At 42.2% G+C, this 15,635-nt stretch overlaps 1 protein-coding gene across 2 annotated transcripts in view; it reads right to left on the bottom strand.

Moving 5' to 3' along the window:
* LOC108802015 (zinc finger protein 84-like) overlaps positions 1-15,635 on the bottom strand; it is a 73,116-nt gene that overhangs the window by 9,898 nt on the left and 47,583 nt on the right. The window contains exons 4-5 of one of the 2 annotated variants that reach the window (XM_018573901.1): positions 10,522-11,360; positions 3,208-4,002 (exon numbers count right to left, since the gene is read on the bottom strand). In XM_018573901.1, the coding sequence (XP_018429403.1) occupies positions 3,208-4,002; positions 10,522-11,360 (1,634 nt within the window). Of the gene's footprint in view, positions 1-3,207; positions 4,003-10,521; positions 11,361-15,635 lie in introns of those variants that run through there. The other variant, XM_018573902.1, reaches the window with a different exon arrangement.

Here is a 15,635-nt window from a genome sequence, read left to right as displayed (position 1 = left end):
CTCAGCAACAGCCCATTCATAGATCCCCTTCAGCTCGTGTAAAAGACTAGTGGTTCTCCCCTGTTATGTGCCGACGAGGTCTGCTGAGACTTATGGTTCCTCCCTGTTATGTGCTCATAAGGAATGCTGAGACTTGCGTTTCCCCTTTTGTTTGCTCATAAAGTCTGCTGAGACTTGTGGTTTCTTCCTGTCACGTATTGACCCCTGGAGCAACCGCACAGATAATATATCAGGGGGAGGCAACCTCCTGTGGAACTACAAGCCCCATGATGCATTGCAAGACACAGACAGCCCCAGACATGACCCCCCAGAGACAGAGGCACGCTGGGATTTGTAGTGTGTCCTGTGGTCACCTCCTCCGTGGTGTAAAAATAAAGACAAGACGGATCTGAGAGACATTTGTGTCCAGAATCAGGAAGAGAAAATAAAGGTGATTTCCAGAGGTGATTGGAATGAAGAGTGTGAGCGGAGCTCAGGATGGGGTCAGGTCTAGATGTGTCAGAAATGGGTCAGTGTGGTGTCAGTGGTGACAAGCTGAAGAATGGGGATTACCTCCATAGGATGTGATGGAAGGATCTCCTCTAGTGCTGGAATCGGCCGCTCGGGGAGAGAGAGGAAGTCACCTCAGAGATGTGGGAGGAGTTTGAGTGGAGGTCATGTCATGATTGGCCGGAAGGTAAACACAGAACCGGACGTGACGTCATAACAACATCACAGAGAGGAGGAAAGAGGATAGAGAGGTGCAAAGAGGGGAGGGGGAGGAGCTGAGTGTGAGAACGGAGCACACGGAGGACTGATGATAAGAAGTGGAGGATCTGGTGGAATGGAGCACACGGGGGAGGGGAGAATACTGTGACAGAGAAGAGTTCTCTATATGTACAGTGCGGGGAGCAGAGGAAGAGCCATGGAGGAGGAAAACTATTCCGGGGGACAAAGTGATCAGGAAACTGCTGACATCACATAGATGATGAACCGCTGGGGCAGAGAGCTTGAGAGGACCGCAATGACAGCAACATGTCTGTGTCTGATGAGAGGAGGCAAGCTCAGCACTGGAGCTGTCATCAGACTACAAGTCCCATCATGCATCTGTCTATGGGAGTCGTGGCTGTCAGAGTCTTGCAATGCCTCATGGGGCTTGTAGTTCTACAACAGCTGGAGTGCTGGGCTGTGCTCCTCCACAGGTGTTTGGATATGCACTACAAGTCCCAGCATGCATCTGTCTCTGGGAGTCATGTCTGATGAGAGGAGACAATTATCTGGAAGTATATAAACATGTATGTGTATGGTGGTGTAGAAGGTGCTGTGAGGTGCCACATCCCTACAATTCCGATCAAGTCACACATATAAGAAACTGGCTTTTTAGGTGCCAACTCTGCAGCATATTGAGGGCAATGTATCAAAACCGAAGCTGACTGATTCTGGAGCAGTTGTCCGTGGCAACCAATCAGCTTCTCTCTTCAGTTTGCTCAATTAAACTTTGAAAATGAAAGAGAGAAGCTGATTGGTTGCCACAGAACCTGCTCCAGAATCAGTCAGCTTCGGTTTTGATAAATTCCCCCATTGCTTTTATAAATTGTAAAAACTTGTGTACAGACAAATAAAGAGTTGTTTTTACAAACAAATCATAATGTGGGAATTGATCAAAACTGGAGCTGACAAAATCTGGAGTAGTTGTTTATGGCAACCAATCAGCTTCATTCTTGTGTTTTCAAAGCTTAACTGAAAAGAGAAGCTGATTGGTTGCCATAAACAACTACTCCAGATTTTGTCAGCTCCAGTTTTGATCAATTCCCACATTATGATTTGTTTGTAAAAACAACTCTTTATTTCTCTGTACAGTTATTACAATTTATAAAAGCAATGAGGGGGAAATTTATCAAAACTGAAGCTGACACAATCTGGAGCAGTTGTCCGCGGCAACCAATCAGCTTCTCTCTTTCATTTTCAAAGCTTAACTCAACAAGCTGAAGAGAGAAGCTGATTGGTTGCCGGGGGCAACTGCTCCAGATTGTGTCTGCTCCAGGTTTGATAGATTCCTCGCTACAAACAATGATGAATGCGGCTTGTATGTACATATACACCCAGGGCCGTACCTATAATGAGGCACCCTAAGGTGGTTGCCTTGGGGATGGATGGGTGGCGGTGGGGTGACCGAGGGGGGTCAGCCACAGCATCCCAGGTTACTAACAGCTTTTAGCAACCTGTGACGCTCTGTCTGGTGGCGTTCCGCACAGCTCACCGACCTCACCGGTTGCCAGTAGCTGAGCAGGACTCTCTAACTTTAGCTTGCTGAGCTCCTGGCAACCAGTGACATTAATGAGCTCGGTAGGACGCCGCCAGACACTTACAGCGCAGTCCAGCGTCCGCCGCAGCCCAATCTATTTAACCTCCCCCCAGACGGCAAGAGAACCAGACCAGTGAGTGGAGATTTCCTCTCAGAACCCGGCATGATCGTTGGTGGTACAGCGGTTCTGTCTGGTGAGGGAGAGCCCATTCGTGGTGACAATAAGCAATGGTGGCAAACACCCTCATAGGGCCCCGAGCGGGAGCACCGCACCCCACTGATGACATTGGAACGTGACATCGCTGTGACCCGAGTATATTACTACTGGACATGTGCAGGACCTAAAACCTACACACACCTAGGGGCATGCCCCCTCCCTCCAAGGGACGATAATGGTGCATTCTTCCCAACATCCAATCACTATCCAAATCCTGCCGCCTTCACCTTCGTAACATCTCCAAAATACGCCCCTTCCTCACCTATGGAACCGCAAAACTACTCATACACTCACTTGTTATCTCTCGTCTGGACTATTGCAACTCCCTCCTCATTGGCTGACCTCTACACAGGCTCCTCCCCCTTCAGTCTATTATGAATGCAGCTGCCAGACTCATCCACCTAACCAACTCCTTATAAGTGATTTGGGCGAAATCGCCGAGATCACTTGTATAAAACAGGTGTAATCACATATGCTGCAATTAGCTGCGAATAATCACAACCAGATGTAGCTGATCGCATAAGTCTCGGGGAGGAGTTAATGAGAATCATGTGATCGGCCCCATTCCCATGTCTTAATGGGGGTCTAACTGATACAAGCCGATATTTCTATAATGTGAAATGTATAACTTTCAGAATATGGATAGGACTTCTCTCCTAGGGGATTCCTTCAGTGTCCAATGAAATTAATCTTTTGAACGAAGAGCTTTCCCAGTGTGGATCTTCTGGTGTTTATTAAGATTTGACTTTTGAGCGAAGCTCTTGTCACAGTGTAAGCATGTAAATAGTTTCTCTCCAGTGTGTATCTTCTGGTGAATAGTAAGCTGTGACTTCGAGGTGAAACATTTGCCACATTCTGAGCATCTATATGGTTTCTCTCCTGTGTGGATGTTCTGATGTTCCAGAAGGTTCGACTTTTGTGAGAAGCACTTGTCACATTCTGAACATCTGTATGGTTTCTCTCCTGTGTGGATCTTCTGATGTTTAATAAGATCTATCTTTTGTATGAAGCTCTTGTCACATTCTGAGCATGCAAATGGTTTCTCACCAGTGTGAGTCCTCTGGTGAACTGTAAGGTGTGACTTCAAGCTGAAACATCTCTCACATTCTGAACACCAATATGGTTTCTCACCTGTGTGGATCCTCTGATGTTCAACAAGATTTCTCTTTCGTATGAAGGACTTGTCACATTCTGAGCATTTAAATGGCCTCTCTCCTGTGTGAGTCCTCTTGTGTTCAGTAAGAGCTCTCTTTTCTATGAAGTCCTTGTTACATTCTGAGCATTTAAATGGCTCCTCTCCAGTGTGAATCCTCTGGTGTTGAGTAAGATGATGCTTAAATGAGAAGCACTTGTCACATTGTGAACATCTAAATGGTTTCTCTCCTGTGTGAATCTTCTGGTGTCTGATAAGATTTTGCTTGTTTGAAAAGCACTTTTTACATTCAGAGCACTCAAATGTCTTATCTCCTGTGTGGTTCCCCTGGTGTTGGGTAAGACGTGTCTCATGTTTTAAGCCCTTGGCAAATGGTTTCTCTTCATTATGAATCTTCTGGTGAACTATCAGAAGTGACTTTGAGATGAAGCTTCTCTCACACTCCGAGCATTCATATAGCTTGTCTCCTCTGGGATTCATCATGTGAGCAGTAGTATGTTTTCAGAATGCTTAAATAAAGAAATGTAGGAATTTTGGTGTATACCTGAAAAAAAAAACAAGAAATACATTATTATTATAGATTGACAACAGATAAGGACCAACCTCAACATTTCAGACTTTTACACCCAAATTGTGTGTCTTCAGACAGTTTGCAGTTCAGTTGAATAGTTCTTATCAATGTATTTCTAAATTCACACCATGCAGGAAATATAAACATTAATAACTGAATACAGGTTTGTCTTTTCTGAGTGGAGAATGTGTTATCTCAACTCAATTATCTTTACTCCAAGTCCCCAAACAGGAATGGTGGCATAATACAACCATTTCCTGTTAGGAGTCCAGCGGCAATAGTAAAAAAAAACTCAGGGTGGTTGGGGCTGTAACTGGTCACATGACTTCACTCCATGGAAGCCTAAATTACAGAGAGAAGTTACATAAAAGGTAATAATAGGTACATCCATGGGATAGGATTTACAAAGCATTAGGGGTTTTCTAAAGATAGTTTAGAGTAAAATATTTTCCATTTACAACACACTGTCTCTGATTGAACAGACAGATTGAGCCATGGGAAGAGAAGGGGAGGATTCACTGTTCTGGTTCCCTTGTGGTGTGTGTCTATGTAAGCTTGTGTTGTTGAACTCTAAACAACAGCCTTTTTTTTCAGCAAAGGAGCCAAGTTAAACCTTGGAAACCCATAAAGAGCACAGAGTTTCAAGTGTTGGCTGTATATGACAAATGTTTCTATTTCATGCTTCCTACCATCAATCGCTTCATTGCTCCCATTTCATGCAGTGATATAATGGTCCCCTGGAGGCACTATGTTACCCAGAGAGGTACGCGCTATCTGGCATACGCCAAATTTTAAGACAACAGTGGTGCTCCTAACTGCATGAGGGTGAAGATTTCACATGCTGCCTGCCATAGAGGTTAGTATTCAGCTTCTTATTTTACATGGTCTTCTCTTTACAACAGGAGTTTTAGTCCTTGCCCACTCTATCCAAACAAAACAAAAAGCTAAGCTACAGGTACACTTTTATTTTATTCATGAAAACCTTTTTCTATGAACCTCAGAATCATGTGACAAAAAGCTACAATCCCTTTCAGAAGTACAATAAGAAACTTTCTGAGTATTCATGGACTGACATTCGATTAATATCAACCTGATTAAACATTCTGAGACAGCCAATGTTTCCAAGTTATTGATCTCTAACAGCATTATCTGTTGCCTGGATTTTATTTGAATACCCAAGATATACTCTGCCTGCAGCCAACATATCTCTCAGTGTAATGTTCAAAGCACAAAACATCTACATTGTAAAATCCACAATCACACAGAGTGCACCTACCTGGTATAATATAGAATTGGGCCCTGTAGAAGCTTCTTATTCTCTTGACCAGCAGTTCTTGTAACTGACTGAGCCCAGCCTCACCTTATATTCATTTCACCACCATTCATTTACATGTGCTGGATCTCCATTGGCTGAAAAGGTGATATCTACTTCACAAAAGGTTTAATTTACATTGTAATGAGGCAGTTTCAGCTTCTCTTTGTTTCCACTCTCTATCCCAATCACAGCCAGGACACGTTCATTAACATTAGAATACATGGAGGGAGGGATGACAATATAGGAAGGAACCTTCATTGAAAATGAATGGCAGTTGTCTCTGATCATTATCATAAACAGGTGACACTATCATTGTATCATCAATTGAAAAAGGGAACAGGGGAGTCTTTGTTAAAAAGAATCTATAATTGTTTTTTTAAATTTAATTTAGAAAGAGTTATAACCCCTTTAAATATTATTTTGTTCTGTATTGTCCAGATTTCCCAGAATTTCCTGTCATGTGAACACAACAAAGGAGGGGAGGAACTCTCTCCAAAGTGAGGGAATTCTCCTCTTTACCAGCATGGCAAAATTATTCACAGCTTTTTCACTTTTTATGTTCTGTGTAGCATTCCAGTTTGTCTTAAATGCAAAAAAGTTCATACGAGAGCAACTGTGTGCACAAGTGAAACTATCATATTATAATGAGCATTTATAAGGCTTGAAATGTTTGTGGATTTAAGAGCAATATGAATGTAAATATATTGGTGCTTTATTTGGAGATACAGTATGGTGTCATAATTGTCTAAATAGTTATATATTCAATGTTGTGGTGTATTTTTCGGTGTATATGTTTAATATAAGAAGCTGAGGACTATTCAGAGAGCAATAAAATATGATATATTGATCAATTAGATCCCTTTTCTTCTTTAAGTGTTGTACAGGCATATACTTAATTTAACTAAGTTAAAAAAATATGATGCTGTAACAGCTTAAAAAGCATTAGTTACAGTTCATATATAAATTGTTAGTTATGTCCATCTAAATCTGCGAGTGCATCTAACGCTTCCATGTCTACTGGGTGAGAATGCTGCTGTCCAAAAGTGGCTCTAATGCTCCTCCATGGAGTGAAGCCACCTTAAAACGGGATATGTTGCTGGACAGATCACGATGTAAAAATAAAGGGATTTAATGTCATCCAGACCCCTGGTGAGACCCCGCACAGCCCACCTGAGACTCTACATAGCCCACCTGAGACCCTCTACAGCCCCCCAAGACTGCACGCAGCCCTCCGGAGACCCTGCACAGCTCACCTGAGACCCGGTACAGACCTACTATGACCCTAGAGACATCTTACTGCCAACTTAGAGCAAAATAGAGTATGCATCTTCATATTATTCTTCATTGTTGTATAATAAATAGCTGGGATTTGTAGTCCTCTATAGCTAGTAGTATTCTGCATTCCTGTATAATGTATTGCTGGGATTTGTAATCCTCTCTAGCTGGTGGTATTCTGTGTTGCAATATAATGTATTTCTGGGATTTGTAGTCCTGCATAGCTGGTGGTATTCTGCATTCCTGTATAATGTATTGCTGAGATTTGTACTTCTTTGTAGCTGATGGTATTCTGCTTTGCTGTACAATATATTCTGAGATTTGTAGTACCGCTACAAGCTTGGAGTCAGTGGTAGAACTACCAGGGTCACAGTGGTTGCAGCTGCAACCGGGCCCTGGTGCTCCCATGACACAAAAAAAAAATCAGTAATTTGGTATTGGCGAGCACTTGAGGAAGAGTATCAGTTCTCATCCTCGGTCCTGAAAAAATGGTATCGGTACATCCTTACTAGAGACACAAGCAGATCTTGTAAACAAAGGAAATGTAAATTTGAAATGCCAAAAGGATGCAATTTGTATTTGGGCGTTTGTAATATGCGCGTTTTACCGTGATTTGCGGTCAACAAATAGCGCGTTTACGAAATCTATCAGACTGTATCCTAATGGATACGCGTGGAAAAATGCCCCAAAAGAAGCTCCTGGACTAGTTCGGGTGTTGGGCATATTTTAGCGCGTTGTTAAGCGCTGAAATACGCCTAGGTGGGAACCATGCCCATTGGAATTAATTGGATTTTACTGCTTGAACGTTTTACAGCGCTTCGATCAGCGCTGTAAAACGCCCAGGTGTGAACAAGCAGTAAACTCAATATGTAATGCTATGTTCCCTTGTTTTATTTTATAATCTGCCATAATTTACACAGGATTTCTGGATAAAGGGAAACTACATCATCGTCGTAAGTATTAAAAAACGTTGAGCTAGCAGAACACGGGAAGGTGAGGTAACATTCTTGCTTGCAGGTAATAAAGTTTATATCTCCACGGATTATGTATTTTTTTTCCCATTATTGGCTTTTAGGAAAAATAAAGTGATCGCGACTTTCTATACAGCAAATGAGTCATTAACTGTTACAGCAACACACAGTATACACAATTTTTTTTACATTTAGAATTCCAACATAAAGACAATCTCTAAATTAATGGATCTGTAGTAAAACCAAATCACTACATTCCTTTTGTTTATGTGAGACGAGCCATTCTTCCATTAGGCATCTCATCTAATCAATTGATCAAACTTACATTTTTTTACTCACAGAGATCTTTGAGTTTTGGAGGACTGGTCCCCTTCCTCATGACAAAAGTAAGTGTTGTCTTTACATTACAGGTGTAACATGTTCAGACAAGCCAGGAGTCACTGCTCTGTTTCACGTTTGTGTGTAGATCTTTGTTTGAGCATCTGAGCTCTGTAAACAATAAGGCATCACGCATGAAAAGGAACCAAGAACCTGCTGCATGCATATACAATTAAAAAAATATTCAAAGTATATGTCTAAATTCCTCTAAAAAAAAATGAAAAAAATACATCTTAGTCCTGATCATAATAAGGAACTACAGATTATACAGTCCTTGTAAAAGCTTGAAGCAAATATATATTGTTTTTAGCATATTATTGTTTTCCTTTGTAATGGTCAGGACAATTTCTAGATAAATTGAGATAATTGAATAGGGATATTACAAACTTTACAATATACAGTATACAGTAGCAAGCAAGATTGTCATTTGGCTCCCTCTCTTCTCATTTCCTGTTTAGTACAGAGCTCTATAGCTGAAGCTAAATAACTTTAAAACACACAAAGAATTTACTAAGCATATACTGTGTGTGTGTATATGTGTATATATATATATATATCTCTCTCATTTTTAAAAATAAAATAGCTGCAATTTACCCGAGAAACCCTTACGGTTTACCAAAAGATAGATGCAAATTACATTAATACTGTGTGTAGGGATAACTAGCATTCAGACGTCTGTAGAGACGCCCGATCGCTTGTAATATGCGTGCGTTTGTGTGCCCCCCCCCTCCGTTGCCGCCGCTGCTGGCAATCCCGAGCTCTGCTGTGCCCAGACAAACTACAATGTAGACAAGCTGCGGTGCGGTGCGAAGTGGAAGGTTGCGATTTTTTCGCTTCGCCTGCAGTGTGTCACAGCCTTGAGAGGGAAAAGGAGGGAAGTCTGTCTTAATGCCACTCTTCCCTCATGAGAGTGACAGTTTCAAGTCCCCCTCACTGTATCTGTGCAGTGCGAGGTAAAGTTCAGTAAGGTCATGTGACCTTAGGGCTTGTTGTCGAAGGCTCAGTCTCCCTCAGAAACAGGCCCACCAAATTAAGCTTGAAGGATGTCTGAGGAGCATGTTTTACAGGCAGATGCAGTGAACATTGCACTCCACACATAACAGTCTGCAAAGACCATTTCGCCACCATGGTCCGCCGTTTATTTCACGAAGGGGTTAATACCTGCTGCTAGTGTGTTTGCACACACACAGTGCTGATGGCACCTATCTCGGGACAGGAGGCTTTTTTCAGTGACGCCAAACATTCTAATTTCCAGCATGTGTCAGAGTGCCCACTTACATTGCTTGGCTCCATCAGAGTGCCCCTTTAGAATGTTTAACCCCATCACTGCCTCGCATTGTGGCCGCCTCTGGTAGTTTGATTCATGCTTTTGTACTGGTTCATGCTGAACAAGTCGGAACATGTAAATCCTGCTTTTTAGCAATTTTCATCATTTTAACAGAGAAATAACTGTTGCACTTTGCTATAGAGGTGCTTTTGTAATATTGTTATTGGGTGGTTTGGCAGAGTAAACTATGATCCTGTCAGGAGGATTGTAGATTATCACAAAGGATGTCATTGTGCAGCTCATACATTCCCCGCATTTCTTTCTCTACTGATCACCGTGACGACTTATCTCAGCCTTTCACAGCTGTTTCGTGTGATAAGTTTTCTTTTCGCAGGTTATTAAACAGCCTCTGTGCAGCCGAGTAAAACAAAGTGATCTGCTGAGTAAAGTTAACTTGTGATAAAGCTAGTTTTATCACGGTTTATTAAACGTACACCTCTGAGTGTGAAAGTGAAATCTAACAGGGTAATTCACAAGAGGGTGAAGAGTTTGGAGAAGGTAGGAGAAGGGAACAATCTAGGTCAACATAGCTGAACTGGAAAAATTCTCCAATTCAGCTCACTTTCCAGTTCAGCTATGTTGTCCTAGATTGTTCCCTTCTCTGGCCTTCTCCAAACTCTTCACCCTGTTGTGAATAACCCTGTAAGTAAACAGAGTTTCATCCCACAAAATAAGCTAAGTGAAGATACAGATTGTTAAGTCAACAGTCTCTACTCATTTAGTAAATCAACCTCAATGTGTCTCTGACTGCAACTTGTGTTTACGTCATCAGAACAACCTTGGGAATGGGCCGATTGCAAAAATATCACAAATGCCCCGCTGAGACCCCTGCAATAAGCTGCTGTCTGTGGAATTTCACATGTAATCATACATGCTGTAGTTAGCTTTTGATAATAGCAACTGGATGCAGCTGGTCGCATAAGCCTCAATTAATAAGAAAATTAATAAGACTTATGTTGTCTTCTCACATTCAGAGCATCAAAGCAGATTTTTCTCCATGGTGATTCTTCTGGTGGCTGATAAGATTTGCCCTTTTTGTGAAGCTCTTGTCACATTCTGAGCACCTATATGGTTTCACTCCAGTGTGAGTCCTCTGGTGAACTGAAAGCTTTGACTTCGAGATGAAACATTTGTCACATTCTGAACACCCATATGGTTTCACTCCTTTGTGGATCCTCTGATGTAAAGTAAGAGTAACCCTCTGTGAAAAGCTCTTGTCACATTCTGAGCATTTATATGGTCTCTCTCCAGTGTGAATCCTCTGGTGCCTGATAAGAATTTCCTTTTCTGAGAAGCTTTTGTCACATTCTAAGCACTTATATGGTTTCTCTCCTGTGTGGACTCTCCGATGTGCAATAAGATTTGGCTCTCGTGAGAAGCACTTGTCACATTCTGAACATCTATATGGTTTCTCTCCGGTGTGAGTCCTCTGGTGTTGAATAAGATGTGTCTTGTTTGTGCAGCACTTGCCACATTCAGAACATTCAAATGTCCTCTCTCCAGTGTGAATCCTCTGGTGTTCAGAAAGAATTCTCTTTCGTGTGAAGCTTTTGTCACATTCTGAGCATTTAAAAGGTTTCTCTCCGGTATGAGTCCTCTGGTGAGTAGTAAAATTTGACTTTTGTTTGAAGCACTTCCCACATTCTAAACATCCAAATGGCTTCTCTTCAGTGTGATATTTTTGGTGTTCGATTAGAGTAGTCTTCTGCGAGTAGCTCTTGTAACATTCTGAGCATTTAAATGGCTTCTCTCCAGTGTGTAGCCTGTGGTGTTGAGTAAGATGATGCTTATGCAAGAAGCACTTGTCACATTCTGAGCATCTAAATGGTTTCTCTCCAGTGTGAATCTTCTGGTGTCTGATCAGAATTCCTTTTTTTGTGAAACACTTGTCACATTCAGAGCACTCAAATATCTTCTCTCCAGTGTGACTCCTCTGGTGTTGAGTGAGACGTGTCTCATGTTTGATGCCCTTGTTAAATGGTTTCTCTTCATTATGAATCTTCTGGTGAACTGTTAGAAGTGGCTTTGAAATGAAACTTTTCTCACACTCCAAGCACTCGTATAGCTTGTCTCCTCTGGGATTCATTATGTGCTAAAGAATGCCAAGTTAGCAGTGGAATATTTTTAGACTGCTTAAATAAAGGAATTTAGGAATTTCAGTGAGTCCCTGAAAAAAAAAGGAAAAATAAAAATAAATTATTATAGCAACAGATGCAACCCATCTCTGCTATAGAGAAGTCAGCCCAGTTCTCCGTGAACCCAAAGCCCTCTTTCCAACACCAGCTCCGAGACCACTAGTTCAGTTCCCTCAATTCTCGCTGTCTCTCTGGATTGGCTCGTGGCACCGGCAGTATCTCAGAGAATACTACCGTGGAGGTCCTTTTCTTCAACCTAGCACTTAAGTCTCTGAAATCGCTTTTTAGGACACTCCATTTGCCTCCTTTTTTGTCATTGGTGCCGAATTGCTCTATGACAGTCAACTCACACTGTGCGCAACAGTACTCGCCCTCCAACGCATGTTCAAGAAATGCATACATTGAGCAAGATGTGCACCAGGTTGCATTTCCACTCATGGAAGACATTTTATTGATTTATTTTTATATATATTTTTTAATTTAATTCAGGCCTAGATATTACTCAAAATAACCTCAGTAAATCCCCAGCAAATTAATACTACCAATTATTAGTAACACAGTTATTACCACAGTAATTCCCCAGCAGATTAATACCCCCGGTGCAGAGCAGTTATCACCACAGTACTTCCTCACAACATTAATACCCCCAATGCGCAGCAGTTATTGCCACGGTAATTCCTCACATGATTAATACCCCCAATGTGCAGCAGTTATTACCACAGTGATTCCCCTACAGATTATTGCCCCAAATGCACAGCAGTTATTACCACATTAATTCCTCACAAAATTAATACCACCAATGCACAGCAGTTATTACCACAGTAATTCCCCACAAAAATTAATACTAGAGCTGCAGCTAACGATTATTTTCAAAATCGATTAGTTAGCCGATTATTAAGTTCGATTAATCGGTTAATCGGATAAACAATAAAATAAATGTTAAAAAATGGCTCCAGTGATGGACTACTAGTTTGTATTGAGATTGCACTCCATCACAGGAGTAAGCTTGGAGCGGTGGAAGTAAAAAAGAAAAGAAAAAAGTGTGGTGTGCAATATAGTGAAATGGAAAGTGTAAAATTATACAGCAATCAATGCAGAATGGCACCGGCTATAGAGGACTACAAAACCCAGCAATAGTACATTATACAGCACAATGCAGAATACCACCAGCTATAGAGGAGCACAATAAATCCCAGCAATAGTACATTATAGCTGGTGGTATTCTGCATTGCGCTGTATAATGTACTGTTGCTGGGTTTTGTAGTCCTCTATAGCCAGTGGTATTCGGCAGTGCACCACTGTATAATGTATTATTACTGGGATTTGTAGTCCTCTATACAGCGCAGTGCAGAATATCACCAACTATAAAGGAGTACAACAAATCCCAGCAATAGTACATTATACATACAGTGTATAATGTATTGCTGGGATTTGTATTCCTCTATAGCTGATGGAACATATACAGCACAACGTACCATCAGCTATAGAGGAATACAAATCCCAGCAATACATTATAGAGCACCATGTGTGGGAGTGTGCAGGCTTACCTGAGCAGTCTTCCAGCAACTTGCTTCTGAGATTGGGCCTGTCTATCGGCGGCTGTCATCACCCCACACCTGCTCCTCCTTACTACATCTCCCCGCGTCCCTGTGCCGATCGTGGAGTGTGAGGCGGGAAGGAGGTGCGGCGTGTAGAACGTGGATGCGGGCGGGTCTGGCAGCGGTGAGCGTGAGTTGGGGAGGAGGTGCGGCGCGCAGCGTGTGTGGAGCCGTGAACAGGGCCAACTGATCAGAAGCCGATTAATCGATTATTGAAATAGTTGACAACTTTTTCAATAATCGATTATAACCGATTATGTCGATTAGTTGTTGCAGCCCTAATTAATACCCCCAATGCAGAGCAGTTATTACCACAGTAATCCCTCACATGATTAATACCCCCAATGCACAGCAGTTATTACCACGGTAATCCCTCACATGATTAACCTCCCTGGTGGTATGATTATTCAGGATTTTGTAGGCCTGTAATTCTTAGTAAATCTTAGGAATAACTCACCTAAATCTGTCCAAACAAGAGTCCAGTAGACATCCCGGGTATGATAAAGTTTGAAATACAAAATAAAACAATTATAATAATATAATAATAAAAAAAATGGTCCAGTAAATGGGAATTCTGGGGGCGCTGCCTGATCCGTACCACAGTCAATAAAGTACCAAGTTCACACATCACTGAGCTAGGTCGCAGAATTGTCGCTGTTACATAGTTACATAGTTACATAGTATTTGAGGTTGAATAAAGACATTAGTCCATCAAGTCCAACCTGTTGTAGGTCAAAAGCAGTTTTAGACCAGGTAGAAAACACCGATAGTAAATTAGAATCACTTGCAGAATTGAGTGATAGCGATTCGTTGGGAAATTCGTCATCAGACACTGAAAGTCACTTGTGTCTTTTTCGTGTCTGATGACGAATTTGCCAGCTAATCGCTATCGCTCAATTCTGCAAGTGATTCTAATTTACTATCGCTGTTCTCTACCTGGTCTAAAACCGCTTTTGATCTAAAGGGACGCTTTTTGGATGCCATGGACGTTTACAAGTTTCCAGGCAGAAAGAACAGTAAAAGTGCAGGCAGGGCACTGGACAAAGCTCTAGGGACAAAATTGAAGTGAAATAGTTTGATACATGAGTGTAATCATAGCAGATTACATTGTATTGTGTGTAAATGTCATTTTTCACTTTTAAAAAATGACGCCTGAAAACTAAACTAAAAGTCAGATGCCGGCATCGGCCGGCCATGTACAGCAGAGGACACCGCGGGCTCGCAGGGACAAGGTAAGTGACACTTTTCTGTGCATTCCTGAGTCTGGCTCGGGGTTACCGCCAGGGAGGTTAATACCCCCAATGCACAGCAGTTATTACCACAGTAATCCCTCACATGATTAATACCCCCAATGCAGAGCAGTTATTAGTAAACAGTTATTACCTCAGTGATTCCCCATCAGATTGATAGTACAACACAGCCATATACCACCACTACTACAAAGTTCCCTGCAGAGTCAATACTACTACAATAATTATTAGCAGATCAGTACTTCTTCAATAGCTCACTCCAGAATTAATACCACTACAGTTCCCAGCAGATAGTTTCCACTCTTTATGCAGTTCACAGCATCCCCTGCAACAGCTAAACACAGTTCACAAGTCCCTGGTAGTTCAGTGTTCCCAGCAGATCTGTTCAAATCACATCCTCCCCTAATGGGTTAACAGACAGCACCCACAGTGATCGGTCTCTCTCCCCCCCTCACCACACACAGAGCAAAGCTTCAATGTTCCTGTGTCTGTAATAGGAGCTGGAGCTCCACCTCCCCCTCCCACAGCCTGTACACAGAGCTCACAATCCTAGTTCACTGTTTTCACTCACTTAACCATTCACAGGCGTCCGGCTGCTATTGCTCGATCTCTCCTCGTCGCAGTCTCACTCCATTCAGTCACGAAGCTCTGCCTGGCGTCCCCGCCATTCCCCTGACAACGCTTCGGTTCCTGGTTTACAGAACTCCCCTCTCAGCAAACACGGCTCTGCAAACACACACACACACATACGCTCCCCCTCGTTTCCTCTCCTGTGTCTCCGCTCACTGCTTCCGCTTCCGTCATCCCCTCAGAGCCCCCAAGTGATAGGTAAATGTATATATGTATACATGTATATACTTTTGGCTAATCATATTTCTTCCAATCTGCCTACCATATGTTATTATTAAATAGATACATCCATTTTAATATGGACCTTGGGATTTCTGACATTTAGAGTGAGGCTTTGCAAGATTCTCACAGCCACAGCTCCCGGAGAGAGATGCTTCATGGGATTTGTAGTTTCACCACAGCTGGAGGGCCGCAGTTTGGACATCCCAGATTAACCTCTTGCCGTCCGCCCGTTGTAAAAAAATGGGCGGACGGCACTGCAGCATTGGCGGGGTGCCGTCTCCAGACAGCATTTTTTTTCTGCTCGCGCGC

Source organism: Nanorana parkeri, unplaced genomic scaffold (assembly GCF_000935625.1).
Source record: "Nanorana parkeri isolate BGI_ZX_2015 unplaced genomic scaffold, ASM93562v1 scaffold2601, whole genome shotgun sequence".
Taxonomy (NCBI): Eukaryota; Metazoa; Chordata; class Amphibia; order Anura; family Dicroglossidae; genus Nanorana; species Nanorana parkeri.
Note: the sequence above shows the minus strand (reverse complement) of the source record. Positions and strands in the feature narration are given on the sequence as shown.